Source organism: Pyxicephalus adspersus, chromosome 5 (genome assembly GCF_032062135.1).
Source record: "Pyxicephalus adspersus chromosome 5, UCB_Pads_2.0, whole genome shotgun sequence".
In the NCBI taxonomy this organism is placed as follows: domain Eukaryota; kingdom Metazoa; phylum Chordata; class Amphibia; order Anura; family Pyxicephalidae; genus Pyxicephalus; species Pyxicephalus adspersus.
Window position 1 is genome coordinate 60432974 of NC_092862.1, and position 18410 is coordinate 60451383.

At 37.1% G+C, this 18410-nt stretch overlaps 2 protein-coding genes across 5 annotated transcripts in view; one reads left to right on the forward strand and one right to left on the reverse strand.

The window, feature by feature from the left end:
- Positions 1-8382, forward strand: part of DTNBP1 (dystrobrevin binding protein 1) — a 70383-nt gene extending 62001 nt beyond the window's left edge. The window contains exons 8-10 of one of the 2 annotated variants that reach the window (XM_072411670.1): positions 3855-4010; positions 5761-5904; positions 6171-8382. In XM_072411670.1, coding sequence (XP_072267771.1) covers positions 3855-4010; positions 5761-5904; positions 6171-6214 — 344 coding nt within the window. In that variant the 3' untranslated portion in view covers positions 6215-8382. The remainder of the gene's footprint in view (positions 1-3854; positions 4011-5760; positions 5905-6170) is intronic. The other variant, XM_072411671.1, reaches the window with a different exon arrangement.
- Positions 8383-8915: 533 nt separating this feature from the next.
- The window catches only part of JARID2 (jumonji and AT-rich interaction domain containing 2), a 92080-nt gene continuing 82585 nt past the window's right edge, over positions 8916-18410 (reverse strand). For 2 of the 3 annotated variants that reach the window (XM_072411666.1, XM_072411667.1), the window contains one exon: positions 13514-16781. In XM_072411666.1, the coding sequence (XP_072267767.1) occupies positions 16711-16781 (71 nt within the window). In that variant the 3' untranslated portion in view covers positions 13514-16710. Of the gene's footprint in view, positions 11223-11963; positions 12072-13073; positions 13258-13513; positions 16782-18410 lie in introns of those variants that run through there. The other variant, XM_072411668.1, reaches the window with a different exon arrangement.

Consider the following 18410-nt stretch of genomic DNA (forward strand, 5'->3'; position numbering starts at 1 on the left):
TGGTTGCTCTTGCCTTGCTGGGCAGAAGGACTGATTCATTTTCTCTAATATTGGTTAAAACTATATATTGAAATTTACTTTTTTCCAGGAAGACTACATGTTGACAGATCACTTTACTTTAATATGTAGTGTTGCTATTGGTGATGCAACTGCACAGTGACATTTTCACAATTACAGTAATTCTTGGCATCTCTACTTTTACAAGTGTCTGATTCAACCCATTAATGCCAAAGTATGGTCCACAAAGGGTAAACAAATTTCACATTTTTGCGACCACATCTGCTGCTGGACAAAGTTTTTAGAACTAAGAAAGATCTCTTTGGTTTAGACGCAGAAGTGAAGCTTTCCAACGTATAATAAATTGATGCAGTGTTCAACCCAATTTTTTTAGCCAGGTGGGAAGAAAACAGCCATGTAGTTATTAAAATGTACTGGGTGGTGCACCCAGGTAAATAGGGGCTGGGGAGAACACTGTGATATAATATAGGTATATAATCTACATAGTAAGTGTTAAGTTGTAAGTGTTCAGGGTTTCTGGTCTTCTGCCATGAATATTGAGACAATCATTTTAGGGTGAATGTTGAAATTATGAGGCCATACTGGAGAATGTGAAGACTGATAGCAGTGGTGCATGTTACTGGTCATGCTCCTGTAATACATTCTTCTATTACTGTGTTTGCTGTGTACATGCTTTGTTTTGTCAATATGAAGCTCCATAACAAAGCGCAGTGTCAAATGTGTATTCCTCATTTCCTGCTGTGTGCTCTGCTAAAAGGACTTGAATATGTGACACGGGTTCACACTTTTCTCTGCTGTCACTGGAGACACTTCTTCCAGATGTTGTATGATCCCTTCTGATCAGTCTGGGGATAAGCAATTGGCAAGATACTTGTAATTAGGAGATAGAACTTACCAACTCTTCTGTCTGACCCTGGCCTTAGGGTGAGTAATGTCCTCATCAGATTTTGTTGAAGATATGAATATTATTTTTGTCTTTTGTTATGAGGTCACAGACATTAGGGTCAATTTGCTAAGCAATATGAGTTGTGATTATATTTCCTATTTTATCTCATGAACTAATAATTATAACTGTTTAATTTACTTATATAAATACTATAAATACTGTATATTCGTATTGTTCTTTTATAACGAGTAATTACCTTAATCATTTACCATCATGAGTGTAATAATTGAATCTTCACTGGGAGTGAACCTGATCTCTACAATAGTACCCTTCTAGAACCACATCAACACTGCCATAAGGGAATGTATATGAAGCAGCAATAATTTTATAGTATTGCGAAAACCAATAATCTGAAGTATGTGCTGTAAATTAAGGTGATCGGGGGTACAGAAGCTGTAGTGAACTGAATATATTGTCACTGGGTTGTATAATGAAATACTGCAGCAGCCTTGCTTGGCAACATGTCTTTAGGATATTTAAATGTTCCATGTCAGGGTGTGGGAGAGAGAGACCTGGGACTGTGCTGGGACTGTTTTATTAAACTTAATGTAGTCAGACAGTTTGTGTATTTGTTACTATACTCTGCATAATAATATTAAATGAAGGCTGCAAGCTTTGTTCCGTGCTGGATTCCTTCAGTTTGCCATATAGTGGAATAGAGGTTGCTTTACCAAGTATCTACCGTACGATTATTATTATTATTATTATTATTATTAAACAGGATTTATATAGCGCCAACATATTACGCAGCGCTGTACATTAAATAGGGATTGCAAATGACAGACTAATACAGACAGTGGTACAGGAGGAGAGGACCCTGCCCCGAAGAGCTTACAATCTAGTAGGTGGGGAAATTTCACACACAAAAGGATGGGAGATATGTAGTGTGGGAAGTAGTGATGGTTTCAAATGACAGAAGAAGCCGGGTAGGCAAGTTTGAAAAAATGGGTTTTGAGTGCTCTTTTAAATGAGCAGAAAGTAGGAGCAAGCCGAATAGGACGAGGAAGACCATTCCAGAGAGTTGGAGCAGCTCTAGAGAAGTCTTGTATCCTTGCGTGTGATGAGGTTATGAGTGAGGAAGTCAGTAGTATGTCATTGGAGGAGCGGAGAGAGCGGCAGGGGGAGTATTTTTTAACCATGTCAGAGATGTAAGTTGGACAATAACTGTGTAGGGATTTGAAGGCAAAGCACAGGAGCTTAAATTTGATTCTAAGGTGAAAAGGAAGCCAATGGAGAGAACTACAAAGAGATGTAGCGGAAGAGGAGCGGAGGGAAGGATGGATGAGTCTGGCTGCAGCATTCATAATAGATTGTAGAGGAGAGAGTCGGGTTAGTGGAATACCAGCGAGAAGGATGTTACAGTAGTCCAGACGGGAGATGATAAGAGCGTGTACAAGGAGTTTGGTGGTCTCGGGACAGGTAGGGGCGTATTTTGGAGATGTTGCGTAGCTGAAAGTGACAGGACCTGGAAATGTTCTGAATATGGGGGGTGAATGAGAGGGCCGAGTCAAAGGTGACACCAAGACAACGTGCCTGGGGGGAGGGCCGAATAACAGTGTTGTTAACAGTTAGATGTATGTCAGGGGGAGATTTAGATTTTGAGGGGGGGATGATGATGAGTTCTGTTTTATCCAGGTTGAGTTTCAGGAATCGGTCAGACATCCATGATGAGATGGCCGACAGGCAGCATGAGACCTTATCCAGGACTGAGGGAGACAGGTCAGGGGTGGACAGATAAATTTGGGTGTCATCAGCATACAGGTGGTATTTTAAGCCAAAGGAGGATATGAGACTACCGAGAGAGGAGGTGTACAGAGAAAAGAGGACCGGTCCAAGGACTGAACCTTGGGGAACACCAACAGAGAGGAGAGTGGGTGAGGAGGAGTTACCATTGAAAGAAACTTGAAAGGAGCGGTCAGACAGATAGGAAGCAAACCAAGAGAGAGCAGTGTCACTGATACCAATGGAGTGCATGATTTGTATTAGAAGGGGATGATCAACAGTGTCAAAAGCAGAGGAAAGATCAAGGAGAAGGAGCAGGGAAAAGTTGCCTTGAGACTTAGCTCTGATGAGGTCATTGGCCACTTTAGTAAGGGCTGTTTCAGTGGAGTGGGCAGCTCTAAAACCAGACTGGAGGGGGTCAAGGAGAGAGTTGGTGCTCAGGTAATGGGTAAGTCTTTTATAGACAAGGCGTTCAAGGAGTTTGGAGATATATGGGAGAAGGGAGATAGGACGGTAGTTGGAAGGTAAGGAGGGGTCCAGTGAGGGTTTCTTTAGGATAGGGAGAATTATGGCATGTTTAAAAGCTGAGGGGTATTTACCAGTAGAAAGAGAGAGGTTGAATAGTTCGGTTAGGGCAGGGGCCAGGGTGGAGGAATGGGCACGGAGTAGATCAGAAGGGATTGGGTCAAGTGGACATGTAGTAGACGGAGATGATGAGAGAAGAGCTAAGACTTCGTCCACAGTCCACGATGTCCACAGTCCACGATGTCACAGTCCACGATGATTCCACTTCTAGAATAGATTAGCATAAAATTAAATCCTCTTGTTACTGCTGATGCTGCACAGTACATTTAAATAAAATCTTCTATCAAGCTGGCTTGAATACCATTTTCTGACACTGATCATCCTGAAGCATCTTATAATACACACTTCAGAATCCAGCAAATGCTGAGACAATTTCATGACTACACTGCTTAGTAGTTAAAGAGAAATGACTAGAGATTTCCTTTCTGTTCTTCAGAATATACCATAACCTTTATAGCTTGGACCTAATCCATATGTAATCTGTAGGAACGACCCTTATTACCAGTTTATTTCTCTTGTGTATTTTCACCCTTTGTGCTCCCTCTGACACACTATTTATGAAGGTGTATTGTGTTTTTCTTAGCTGAGTTGGATGCCGAACATGCGCAGCGAGTCCTAGATATGGAATATGCCCAGCAAATGAAGCTAAAAGAACGTCAGAAGTTCTTTGAAGAGGCTTTTCAGCAAGACATGGAGCAGTACCTGTCTACCGGATACCTACAAATATCAGAGAGACGAGGCAAGTGACAGAACTCACAACTAGGATTTTTTAGAAAAATAATTGTTTTTTCTAGAGGAAGTTATGGTATTTCAACAAATTAATGGTTACAGTGCTCTCTCCAGCCACTTTTAGCCAGGCACAAAACACTTTTCAGTAGCCACCTGGCTGTCATCAGATACCTGCTTAGGCTGGGCTTTATGGAAAGAGAGCTGTCAGTAAGTATGGGCACCCTGCCAGCTTTGGCTAGAGGAGGGAAGGGAATAAAATCCTTTTTTTTTTTTTTTTTTTTCCCAACTAGTTGTCTCTTCATGTCACAATGTTGTCTGGATTATTTGTCTGCTCCCCTTCCGCACACATTTCAGCTTCCTATACATAGAGTTCATCTCAATAAATTAGAATATCATCTAAAATTTAATTTCAGTAATTCAATTCAAAATGATATAAAGTGATATATAGATATACTAATATATAGAATAATTTTACACAGAGTGATATATTTGAAGTGTTTATTTCATTCCATTTGCTTATTATGGCCTACAGGTAATGAAAACAAAAAAATCTGTATTTCAGTAAATTAGATTGGGAAAAAGGTAAAAATGGTCAACGCATGGTGTCTCATACCACTGTTTAACCCCCCTAGCGGTAATCCCAAGTGTGACTCAGGGTGGATTTTACCTACAAATAGCGGTAATCCTGAGTCACACTCGGGGTAGCTTTAACCTAAAAAAACCACCTTATTGGACATATTTCGGTGAGTTATGCCTAAGAATTATAAGCCTACAATGTAAAATACATTTCCATGTAAAATGTAACCATTTTTGCATGGAAATTTGGACTGAATTAGAATGCTAGGGAGGTTAAGGACCATGGCACCCCTGTGCTTGACAGGCCAGCAAACTTTCTAGAGAATCTTTGGGGTATTGTCAAGAGGAAGATGACCGACACTAGACCCAAAAATACAGATGAGCTGAAGGCTGATATCGAAGCACCCTGGGCTTCCATAACACCTCACCAGTATCACAGGCTGATTGCCTCCTTGCCAAGCTGCATTGATGAAGTACTTCATGCAAAAGGAGCCCTGACCAAGTATTGAGTGCATACATTGACATACTTTTCAGTAGGCCAACATTTCTGAGTTAAAAATAATGTTTTTATTGATCATCTGTAATATTCTAATCTACTGAAATATTGATTTTTGAGTTTTCATTACTTCTAGGTCATAATCAGCAAAATGAAAAGAAATAAACACTTGAAGTATATTACTCTCTGTGTAATAAATCTATACAATATAGGAAATTCACATTTTAAAATTAATTCCTGAAATAAATGAGCTTTTAATGACATTCAAATTTTTTGAGATGCAGCTGCACATGTCTGTGCTCATTCACGGTTAGTATGCTTTTATTCTTCATGATCTCCCATCAAACACTTCTATGATCAACTTTGGGTACCAACAGATAATTTAGGAAACACAAATATTTAGAGGGGGGTGAGAGGGTTTTTCACTTCAGCATCCTAAATCTTCTATCATTTTACGTGCAGTTATTTCTGAAGACAATAATTTCAATTATCTTCAATTATGTATCCTTTCATGTGTGAAATGTGATTACATGTGTAGAACATATACAAATCTGACCACAGGCCTTTTATGATGTGCTATATACAGTTACAGCGCTGCGTAATATGTTGGCACTATATAAATCCTGTTTAATAATAATAATTCTTAGAGCACCTTGAATGAATTGTTTTTAAATATTTTTTGCCATAGAACCCATTGGAAGTATGTCCTCTATGGAAGTCAATGTAGATATGCTGGAGCAGATGGATCTAATGGATATGTCCGACCAAGAAGCACTAGATGTCTTCTTAAACTCTGGAGGAGAAGACAGCAGTGTGTTGTCTCCAATGTTAGGTAATACTAAACCTTATCTACTTTATGTTCATACCAATACATACTACTTCCAGTCTGTACCACTTACACAGATATTAGTCAGATGTGTAATGAGTATAGACTATAGTGTGATGTATTGAAAGAAGAAATATATAATGTAATAATAAGTCTTACTTTACACCATACACATTGTGCTAGATTCACAGCGCTCTTGTCTTTATTTCCATTGGGCTAGGTTTGTATAATTTGCATTTACTTACATTCTTTGTTTTACATTTTTTTTAAAGTCAGGCATTGTGCTGTGTTTGTAGGAAGAGTCTTTCCTAAGTAGCATTGTGTGAATCCTCACCAACTAATAGTGAAGATGAAGGTTAGACGCGGTTTGAGCGGGAAGTGTGATGGAAAGGCCAAATTGTAACTGCTGCTTTCCACTGAAATTTGCCTGGACGTCTACACATGATTAACTGAGGGGCTGCAGCCAGAACTATTACTTACTTTGCTCTGTGTATTGTAAATGGTCACAGACTGCTGAATGTTTGATAAATTCACTGCGTATTCTACTTTTATAGTGCAAATTCAAAATAATAAAATGTGTTAAATATAGACATTTCTATTTTTTTTAGTGTATTTAATTACTGGCCTATAGATATAATTGAGTAGAAATGAGAAAGATTTAGCATGGCAACAAACATAAATAACAATTCCTTCTCAGCAGGCAAAGTCTTACTTGTGTCACTTTGGTTTTATTCTTCTGCAAGTGACCATAGAACTTTTCTTTGTAAGTACTGCACACTGTAGGGGGTGGGTACATAGGTGGCATTAGGATTTAGTCCTAAAAGTCCTAGGCTTTTGTTGTTTTTTTCATGATCTACCAGCAGCTAGTATGCACTTTGGTGTTCTTGAATGTATCTTGCTGCCAGGTCACAAACACGCACTGAAGGCTGATGCCACCCTCACCTTCGTAGACAGGACGCAGCTACTAATTAGAACGGTACTTGGGCAAAAATAAAAAAAAGGCATTGAGGCAAACGTACATAAATATACACATTACCAGACACAGATACCCAAATAAAAATGCAAAGACAAGCAGAAAAATGTGCTACCAAAAATATCCACCAGTATTGCTTATGGTCTCCAACATCTGATCTTCCCCCATTACTGACTTACAAGAATATAAGAGCAGAGCAGAAATATTGGAGTGAAAAGTGCAGGAGATGGATGAGAAATCCATAAGGGTGATGCAGAAGGGGCATAAACATGGAGAAATGTGGAGAGCGGTAGTATGGGGAATACTGGAACAGAAGTAAAAGTTGTAGTACATTTGTCTGAGGTTTTTGGTCAGCAAATTTTCTACCCTGTTCAGAAAAACTTTTGATCTTGGTCAAAGTTAATTAATAATTTCACTTTGTAGTCATGGTAAGAATCAAAAAAATGCCAGTTTCTAAAAAGTTTTGTAGACAGATTTTGTTAGTTGGCATGTTTTTTTATTTCCCTGAACCAAAACTATACTGCAGCTCCAAAAGAAAATGAACCACTAAAACAAGCAACAAAAACAAACAGCTGTGTTCAGAAAAGCTATTTTGAGCTTTATTCACTTTTAAAACACACTGCACATTATTCTAAATTGTACTTATACTGTTAAGAAAAATGTCCAGTGTCCACAACCAATCCTCTCCAGGGGTTGGCCTGATTTATTTACAAGGCTGGCATACATGCAAAAGTAGCTTAACTAAAACTAGGAAAGAGCAGGAAAGTAAGACTACTGGCTTGGAGTGCACCCTAATGTCTTGCTAAGCATGTATATGCCGCTGGTGAGTAAAGGTTTGTGAACCCTGGGGAACTTTCAGAATACATAAAAGAGTAATCTGATCTTTATCTAGACCAGTGATTGTCAACATATTTTGCATATGGGACCCTAATAAAATATAAGGGGTGCATACATTCAGTGATTGTATTGCTACAGAAGCTGTCAGACTGGAGACATGCTGCAGGAGATGATCAGTAACTATGAATGTTCTGTAGGGATAGTGGAAAATTGGGAACATGCTTTAGGAGCCAGTCATAGACCGGAGACATGTTATATGTGACTGCTAAAGATCACAGCTATTCCAACCTCTTTACAAGTCAATGCTTTAACATTTCTTCCCCCTAGAGTCCCTTTAAAAAATATTTGTGCCACATTAAATGGCATAAACCATTTTAGAAGGTTAGAGGGAAAATGCAAAATACAAATAAACCAAACCATTAGGTACTTCACCTAATAAATACCAGTTATATTCTTTGCTTCTAGAAAAGCATCCAGCTTTTTATTAATGCACTCTATAGTAATTACTGAAACTACTTCCTGAGGGAGTCTATTCCACATTCCACAGACCTTAAACTTCTTTTCCTCCAGACACAAAGAATGCCCTCTTGTTCTTTGTAATGATCTCAAAGTGAATAATTGGGAGGAGAGTTCTCTATATGGACCATTTATATATTATACAGGGTGATCAGATCCCCCCTAAATGTCTCTTCTTAAGGAAGAATAGATTCAGTTCAGCTAATCTCTCCTCATAGCTGAGCTCCTCCATTCCTTGTATTAGTTTAGTTGCCCTTCTCTGCACTCTCCCCAATTCCACAATGTCCTTTTTGTGAACTGGTGCCCAAAACTGGACTGTATTAGTCTGTCATTTGCAATCCCTATTTAATGTACAGCGCTGCGTAATATGTTGGCGCTATATAAATCCTGTTTAATAATAATAATAATAATAGATATGGGAATTTTTTTCTGAAGTTGTCATACAAGCAAAGAAAAAATTCACATAGTATCACACTCATGTAGAAAGGAGAACACTACATCCAAGGTATTCAAAGCATATTGTTTTTATCTGATTGCATTTACCGTAACAATAAAATAAAAATAATTTACAGACATGAAACATCCCCGTATCAACAATGTAGAATTCTTAACCCCACCTAGAAAAAAAAATAACAAACCAGCCAAACCTGAAGGAGGAGTATAGGTGTGTCTAAAAAGAAACAAATAGATATCCAAAAAGTTTGTCTTATTTATTAATAAACCTTGTTGTACAAACCTGAAAAGTAAACAAAACTGGCAATAAACAACATGGAGTCTTTCCATCACGAGGAAAGAGAGCAGAGCAGTGCTAATAAATTAAAGGTCAATCTGTAAGCTGTAGTCTTCAAAGTTTACCGTCAAGAGGGAAAAAAGCACACAGCAAGGCCATAAAACTGGACAACCACATTTGAAAAAACACTTGACTCGGTTTATGTTATTGTTAAATATTCAAAATACAGTTCAGTCTTCTGCAACGACAACCAACAAATTGTATTAAAGGACACTCTCCCAATAATTACCACTGGCGAGTTCAGTGCAATATGGCTAGCTACGGTTTTTTTTGTTTTGTTTTTTATGATTTCGTCCAATCAAGAAACAAAGAACAATTTAGTGAAAACATTTTCCCTTTTTGTATTTAGTCCCACACATACACCCAGAAAAAGGGGGTAAAAAGTTACGCCACTGTTTTTTGTTTTAGTTGTTCAGTGATATAAGCAGCACTTATATATATGTTACAAGATTAACCCTGTAAGCATCCAAACCATCGGATGAAGAAACTGAAATGTAAGGCTTTTTCTTCATCTTTTTATTTTTTTTCACCGTCCCCTGTCCACCCCTTTCCCCAAAAAAAGGCTCAAGTATTTCAAACAATTTACAAGCATATGTACAAAGAAAAAGATTTGTGATTTGTAATTTTTCTCTTTTAAGCGAGACATAGAGTCAACAAAAAAGGAAATACAAAATAAAACGCAAAGACAATGAGGAAATCAGTTTTCACATTCACAAAAAAGGGGGGAAAAGTAAAAACAAACAAAACAAAACAAAAAAAAAATCAGACCCTAGTGGCTCTCAAAGGTGATCACTGAAGTGATTCCATCTCCGACACAGGAACCGGCACTGTAATATGTAGCAAGAGCCTGTGACTGAGAGGAGGGCTGAACATACAACAAAATACAAATATATATATATTATATTAATGCTGATTGTGTGATGTGTTGAGACAGCAGTGGAATGAAATGGAATGTTAGAAAGATTGCACGTCTATGACATAGAAGCACTTTTGGCTTCGACAATATATATATTTATAGATATATATATACTTTAAATTCATTTTTCCTTTTCTTTTTCAAAGGATGCTATTGAAGTTTTTTTTCAACATTTCATTTTTTGATAAAGTAGCCAACAGCACCAAAAATAACAGAATGGATTCCTTTAAAATCAGGCACAGTTTATAATCCCCACATACCTCCCACCCACCACCCCCTCCCCAACATGTGATTTCCGCCAGACAGGCATTGCTTGAGTTTATTTTCCTCTTCTCCTTTAACAGATGCATAGAAATGTGCTGGTAACAGAGAAACCACTTTCCAATCTCAGCATTTTGCCTCTGGTATTGTTTGTAGTCCATCATAAGCTGCCAAACTATCCTCTTTTTGTGTTTTTCATTACTACATATTTAAATCCCATTAAAAAAAAAAAAAAGACAAACAAAAACTAAAAAACAAAAAACTCATTTTGCACATGACAGAATGAGATTGCCAAGAAAGAGCGGGTTTGTTCAAGTTTCATTTTTCTTTTCACTAGAAAAAAATGCTCCCTTGACTGAATAAAGAAATACAATAGAAAAAAATGCACCTCAAACAGAATAAAAATGTAAAAGCCTTTTTCACACAGTTGTCAAGGAAGGCTTTAGTTTTTAATTCAGTCTAAACAGGCTGCAGAACAAAAAGCTTAATTCAAAATCACTTTTAGTTAGCCCCCTCAGACTGTCATAAAACAGTGACTAGACTGCAGAGTCGTAAGTCAAACTGCAGTGGCTAAATAAAAAAAAAATATTAATAATAATATAATGCACATAAAATTAACAGTTTAATGCTAAAACAAAGTTACTTCTCTAAAAACCAGAAGAAAAAAAATCTTCTTAGAGCTAGTGCAAAGACAGCCTGCATTCTACAGCAAGTACTCCAAACTATTGTATAATTATCAAATAAAAATATATATATATATATTTATATGATCAGAGAAGTGAGGGTTGGCAACTTCATGATGAATGTGAAGCACTTTTGGACAAATTGACAGATGACAGTCTGGATGATGGCACATCGAGTGTGGCTCTCTTTCTTGGTCCTCTTTTTGGTGTAGACTTAGTGAGACAGTTCTCAATGTTGTCATTGTTGTTGTCGCTGAAGTTGTTGTCAATGCAGTTGTTGTTGTCGATGCAGTTGTTTTTACCAGTCACCTTCCCACAGATCTGATTTACAAGACTAATTATTTGTTCCTGTAAAAGGAAAGCAAACAGACATGTCCTACCAGATTTTTTCAACAAAATAAAATATGCACAAATTATTTCTAACACTCACATTTGATTTATATTTGTAAGGCATTTATAAGTGCTATTTTGGTAGCAGTGTGGCCTGGAATGCATTCATTTACAATAAAAAAAAGTGTGTGTTTGTGCCATCTTGTGGTTAACATGATAAAAGTCACGAATAACATTAGGCAGCATTTCAGAGGTTTTTTTTAATGAGAAAAACTGATTCCTCATATAAATTTGGGATATTCAACTGGCTTAGTTTCACATCAAATTAAAAAAAAAACGTTCTAATCCGATTTATTATATTATCGTATCAGGTTAGGGACCATCATTTTAACAATAATCTTGCCATTTTCTCATTATTCTTCAGTTCTATCAAAGTATATCATAACTATTATGCAAGAATATGGTAATGAATAATTGTTTCATCTAAAGTGATATGTGGCTAGGCAGGGGCAGGTAGTAAAGTGATATGTGGCTAGGCAGGGGCAGGTAGTAAAGTGATATGTGCCCGGGCAAGGGCAGGTAGTAAAGTGATATGTGGATAGGCAACGGCAGGTGGTCAATGATATGTGGAACAGAAGGCAGGTAGTAAAGTCATATGTGGAGCCAGGTCATAAAAACACTCAAAATACCGCTTGCTAAATCACATATGACGTCTGCTGAACACTGTAATACTTTCATCGTTACAATGCATTTACTTACCTCATCATATCGATACATCAGTTTTAATCCTCGACAGGACTTCTGCTTCTCCACATGACGCAATGCACATTCCAGGCAAAACACAACGTTTTCATTCTCTTGCACAACCTTTAATACCAAAAAATGATAGAAAATCATATTATTCATACACAATCATGTCTGGCATGGCAATGGCTTAATACGAAACCTTTATGAATTTGCCCTGCAGCTCATTGTTGTTTTTTCTCTCTTTAAGAAAGTGTAAACTCCTATACAAAAGTTGGCAAACTTGTTAGTACCTTTCATGAAAAAACAAAAACACTAAATTGTTTCTCAATATTGAAATTAACAACACTAACAAAATGAACAAACATGATGGGAAGCATTACCTGTATTTTCTTACACAATCTTTAAAAGCCATCACTACAGACAAGTAATTCATATTAAGCTCAATGAGACTACTGCACCTGTTAACAGGTTTGAAGGATTCCTTCTCCTGACAGGTTTAAGTTCTTTCCATGTTCAATAGAATTCAAATCAGGGCTAATAGGAGGTATGTTGGGGGTCTAGTGTTTTGTTCCTAGGGTTCTTTTATCTGTGTGTTTTAGGTTGTCATTCTGTTAAGAGGATCCATGGCTAAAACAGAGCTTTCTGACACAGGGAAAAGTCTTTTAGAGTCAGAGCTGCTGTCAGCAACTGGGAAATTACATGAAGTAGAGAAAAAGAAGCATTTTTAAATTCATCCACCTTTATCATATAAATCTATATCTCCTATTTTTCATAAATCGTTGTGTGAGTTCTATGTTTTAAGTTTTTTTCTGGATTTTAGCATTTCTGCTGTTTTACTGCTGGCTGAGGCAGTACAAATACTGCAGGTTACAGGTCATTCTCTGTCTGCTGGCCATGTCTGCACTCAATTTATGTATTGCTCTGTACTATATAGTATGACTAGTTTTGTTATGATGTTCTACTTAGGCATGCAAAGAAACAATTTACTTTATCTCTTTATTTAGGTTTAACTTGTCAGTGAAGTCAAGTGATGCTTCCCAAGTCAAGTCCCTTGGTAATAAAACCCAGGTGGTCCAAACAAATTTGTCCATGAGTCCCTAGGCAAAGTTTTTACTTACTTACCATGGAAAGATAACAAAGGTGCTGGCATATCTGACATCTCCTCTCTGAAGTCTCCAACTGCAACCATTTTCGAGGCTTCTTCTTCCCGTCTACTGTCGAGTTGCTGGTGTCGTGACTTCCGTATCGTGCAGAAGAGTGGAGACCCGCCTCAAAGAGCTCCTTCCTCTGCCTCAACTCTGTATCCCTGACCAACAAAACAGAAAATTAGAACCTATACGGCCAATCACTAGAGCCAGACTACAAAGCTCTTCAGGTGCTTTGTAATGATGGCTAAGTGACACCAAAACCATTTTCACCTAAAAAGGAAGGGTGTTCATTAGCTGCACTAAGCCTAAATACATTCAGTTCATCATTCCTATTGCAAATTACCTTTGATTCCTAACATACCTCTTTTATACGCTACAGTCATGTGAAAAAGTTCACCCCCTTTCAATTCCAAGGTTATGCATATCAGAACATAAATAAAAAACATCTGGTCTTTAGCAGGTCTTTAAAAATATGTAAATACAACATCAGGTGAACAACAATTGTTTAAGTAAAAACGCAGAAGCAGTGAGTGAAAAAATAGGTACACCCTAACTACTTCCAACAAAATTAAGGGGTAAGTAGCAGCAAGATGCTGCTAATCAAATGCACTTGAAAAAATGATGATCAGCAAGTTTGACCACCTCTAAAAAGCAGTTTGGGCAGTTTTTTGGGTTTGAACCATACAGGTTCAATGCCAAAGAGGAAAGACATGAGCAATGATCCTAAAGAAGCAATTGTTGCTGTCCATTAAAGTCCATTTCCAAACAAATTGAAGTCCATCATTCTACAGTGAGAAAACAAGTTGTGATTTTTTCCAGGAGAGGATGTCCCAGCAAATTTGCCAGAAGATCAGTCCATCCAACGCTTAGAGAAATTGCAAAAAAAATAAAAAATAAAAAAAAGCTACATCTCAGACTCGTTAGGACTCAATCAAGTGTTAAAAATCAAGAGTACGATTTGAAAAGGACTGCACAACATGGCTTGTTTGCTGTTCAGACTTCTTCAACAATGTCTTTTGGACGCATAATGCGAAAGAAAAGAGGTTGGCCATAAGGCATAGAGCCACATTTGAGGAAAAAAAATGAAAACAAAACAGCATATTAGCACAAACAATTCATACCAACAGTCATTCACAATGGAAGAGGAGTGATGATTTATGCTTGTTTTGCAGCTGCAAGAGACATGGGAACCTTGCAGTCACTAAGTCGATCATAGACTCCTTTGTTTGCCAAAGTATTCCAGAGTCAAATGTAAGGCCATCTGTGCAACAGCTTAAGCTTGGCCAAAATTGGGTCATGAAACAGGATAATGATCCCAAGCACACCAGCAAATCTACAACAGAATGAAAATGGAAAATGGAACAAGAAAAGAATAAGGGTGTTGCAACAGAGCAATCAAAATCTAGACCTCAATCAAAATGCCATGGCAAGAACTTAACAGAGCTGTGCATAAATGAATAACCGCATACCACAATGAACTAAAGCAATGTTGCAAAGAAGTGTGGGCCCACAATTCCTCTATAACGATGTGAGAGACTGATATAGTCATATGGAAAACGATTCCTTCAAGGTATTGCTGCTAAAAGTGGTCCTACAAGCTATGGTCTCATGGGATGTACTTAGTTTTTCACACATGGCTTCTCCGTTTTGGCTTTATTTTGCTCTCATTTTCAATGTTTTAATTGAATGTTTAAACAAGGTGAAGCATACAAAAATAGGCAAAGATTGCAAAGCACATGCAAGCAACATTGTAAGATTGTTTTCCAACAAGACCACATCAGAAAAAGCGGATACAAGTTCACATAGCAAATGGATGACACGCAAAGCCACATGATGGAAATTTCAGAGTGAAAAAAATACTAAACAATAGGTAAAGAACAAGAAATAGTAAAGGAAGGGAGGAAAAAAATAGGAAGAAGAGATCCAAAACATTTGTAACCATGACTTTTTAGATGAGTATGTAATCCATGGGTCGCATGTTCCATTAAACTTACCAAGATTGTCTTTAAAGGATACCTGTGAGCTTGTTGGTAATCATAATTTAGTGTGGCATTGAGCCCCTCAATTGCAAATGGTTGTTGATTTTTATGATATCGAAATTCAAACCGCTAGCAACATATAACAAATTAAACAAATATTTTTAGGTTATGCTAGTTTTGGTTTGCTTAATATGGCGCCAGTAGGAGAAATAGGACTGACATCTGTTACCTGGAAAATTAGGTTGAAGACTCCTTTGAACTATAGGACAAGACCACTACATATATGCTCCATCGTTCACCTTTGTCTGTCTGGTACCAGTACCATTTGAGGATAGTTTTATTGTTTGATTCTACCAGCGCAGTGTTAATGGATGCTTAGGAAAGTTTATAAAAGTCTTTATGATCCCAAGTAAAGTCTTTTTTCAAGCAACCGTGTAGGACTGTTTTGTCTTTGGAGACATTAGAACATTATAAATGGTGGAAGTGAGTACCCTGGAACTTGCAATAGATTTGCAGGTGGAGCAATATGGGGGTCAAGCCTAGCGTAGGCTCTCACAAAAGAGATTTGTGAAATTTCAGACCACGGAAGGCCGTACCATTGAGAAGAGTCTCAAAGCCAATAGGTTCCTGTGAGGTAATCAGATTTCTGATACAAAGGAATTTATTTAACATTTAAATTGTTAGAATTCCAAACCTGGGGGGAACTAAGAGTTTCCCCACAGTGTAATCAAACAAAAGCGATCAAAACATATTCCTGGCTAACAAATTTAATACTTTTAGAACCTGTTAAGTACCAGATTATTTTTGTATTATGTCAAATTATGTAAAACCGCAGAATTTGAGAGGGGGTGTATTTTCTTTTTCATATGACTGTATTTTGAAAGGACAGTAGGAAAAGTTTGGCTGGTAATGGACATTTCCATAGTACAGGTTGCATATATAGTTACGATTATTGTTCATCAGCGGGCATCTCTTGGCCATAAAGAGGCTATATAGTAGACAAAAAGAACAGCATTACATGGGAAACAGAAGACACCATGTCATACAGAAATACCAGTAAGCATTGCAAGGCCATGAAACATGTTGATCTCTGTAAAGTCTTCCATCATTTTGTTTGCCCTAAAACTTTGTGTTGACTTACTGGGGCACGTCAAAAGACAAAAAAAGAAAAAAAAATACATTCCTGTGCTGTATTACAACAGCACTTGAAAAAACATGGGACCTCACTCATGAAGAGATTGTTGTTGCCATTGTAATCGATAAATTGTAGATCATTCCTAATCCATCCTTTTTCTTTGTTTTATGATAAATAGATGCTGATTTTAATGGTGTTGTATATCTACATAAACACACTCACGCACACACATACTATTATTACGGATCTCAAGAATACAAAATTTAGTTTGAATAAAAATGTAAGGTTTTAAATAAACTAGGTCTGCTACATACAAGGAAGTCATCTTGAACTGACCAAGCAAATGGCTTATCTAAGGAAGAATGAACAGCAAGCATAATATAAAACCATTTAAAAAAGTCACAGTGAACAACTACAACAGGTCTCTTTTCTATTACCTGAGCTCTCCGAGCAGAGAAGAAATGACACCCAGAGTTGGACTGTTCTCCTTTTTTGCCTCAGCTGTTGCAATCTGATACAGTAATTTCTCCATAGAGAACGGCTTTGCTATGTGTCGACGTTTCATTTCCTGAAAAGGAGACGTTTATGTGTTCAGCAGGTGGAAATTTTGCAAAGAAAAAAACAAAAAAAAAAACCTTAAATGCTGTGCACTAAATCTTCCTTATAAGCTGTTAGCAGAAGTGTGCAGGTGTGAGTTTTGGTGTCTATGGACTGCAACAGAAGTCATGATTTCTCCCCTGAAAATAGCAAACTTGAATATTTTCTTCCACTCTGTGTGGAATTATGTCAAACATCTGAGCATGAGGAATGTTATCAGCTTCAAATACAGTTGATTGGGGATTTATTTACATCTATTTTTTGTAACAGTGCTAAGATTATACACGAAAAGAGGTATGAACTTTGTCGCGTAGTAGTTCTAGGTGTGACAAAATATTACAATATTATTACATTACCAAAATGATTATTATATTACCAAAATTATTATTACATTACCAAAATGAATCCCTGCGCAAAATATTGGTCTGTAGGGAAACAAGTAGCCCTCTGCAACCCCCTCTGGGCATAAAATAAAAGCTTAGATATATCGATGGGTATATATCTAGATATATCAGTTTGGATTAGCAATGATAGTGATGTTTATAGTCACAATTCAGCGGCAAGTGGGTTTCCTCCTTTGTACATTGTTGTATCCATACACAACATTAAGTGATACAAGTATAAAGAGATTTATCTTATTATTAGGCAAATTCCAACATTCCAACCAGCATTACTATTTATTTGCCAATTACATAGAATTGAATGGTGATATCTCAGGAATAGAGTAACGAGTGTCTGTGGGAATCTACAAAAACTTATTGTGCAGGCAGTGGAGTTAAAAAATATAAAGGTTATTTACTTTGCAAAGGGAATGTTGGTAAATAAGGCAAACCTGTGTTTCGTTCCAAATACCGAATCGTGCGTGAAGGGAAAAAAGACCTTGCTCTAGAGTCCATCATTATACATAGTAATCTATGTATATTTCACTGTATACATCATTGCTACAAATCCTCAAACATGAAAAACAGATAAAATCCTGTTGTAGCTATTAGAGACAGTCTTACTCCTTGAGTTTTGCATAGTAGCCAATATGTGTGTTCTTTCACATAAAGACTAATTAAGGTAGGTGCAAATTTCTTTATATCCTTATAATACCTCTACAGAGCAGCCAGCCTTATATTGTGTTGTTTACATACTATATACTTAGGAATGTTGTCAAACATTTTGGTGAATTGATAAAAATATTTTAAAAGTAATCAAAAATGTATATCCTGTCCAGTCCAGGAAATTTGAATTTTATAAATTAAATCTACCTATATTACAATTTTAGGGAGATAATAATTTTTACTTGTATACACTCAGTAAGAAATAGATTTTATTCCAGTGTGTGTGTGTGTATAATTGCTCCTGGGGTTGATGGCTGGGAGGTAATGGGAACTGATAATAGAGGGTTAAGGGGGTTAGTAACAGAGCTGGAAAAATCAAGGAGAATAGTGGAGAGACACTGAGGAAAGCAAAACGTAACGAAGGGGACACAGAAAAGGATAACAGTAAGGAGAGAAAGGGGGTACTGTGACCTGAAATGGAAAATTGGTACATGGAAGGAAATAAGAGTTTACCGTGGATGAGAATTGTAAAATATTGGCAGATCACCAACGGA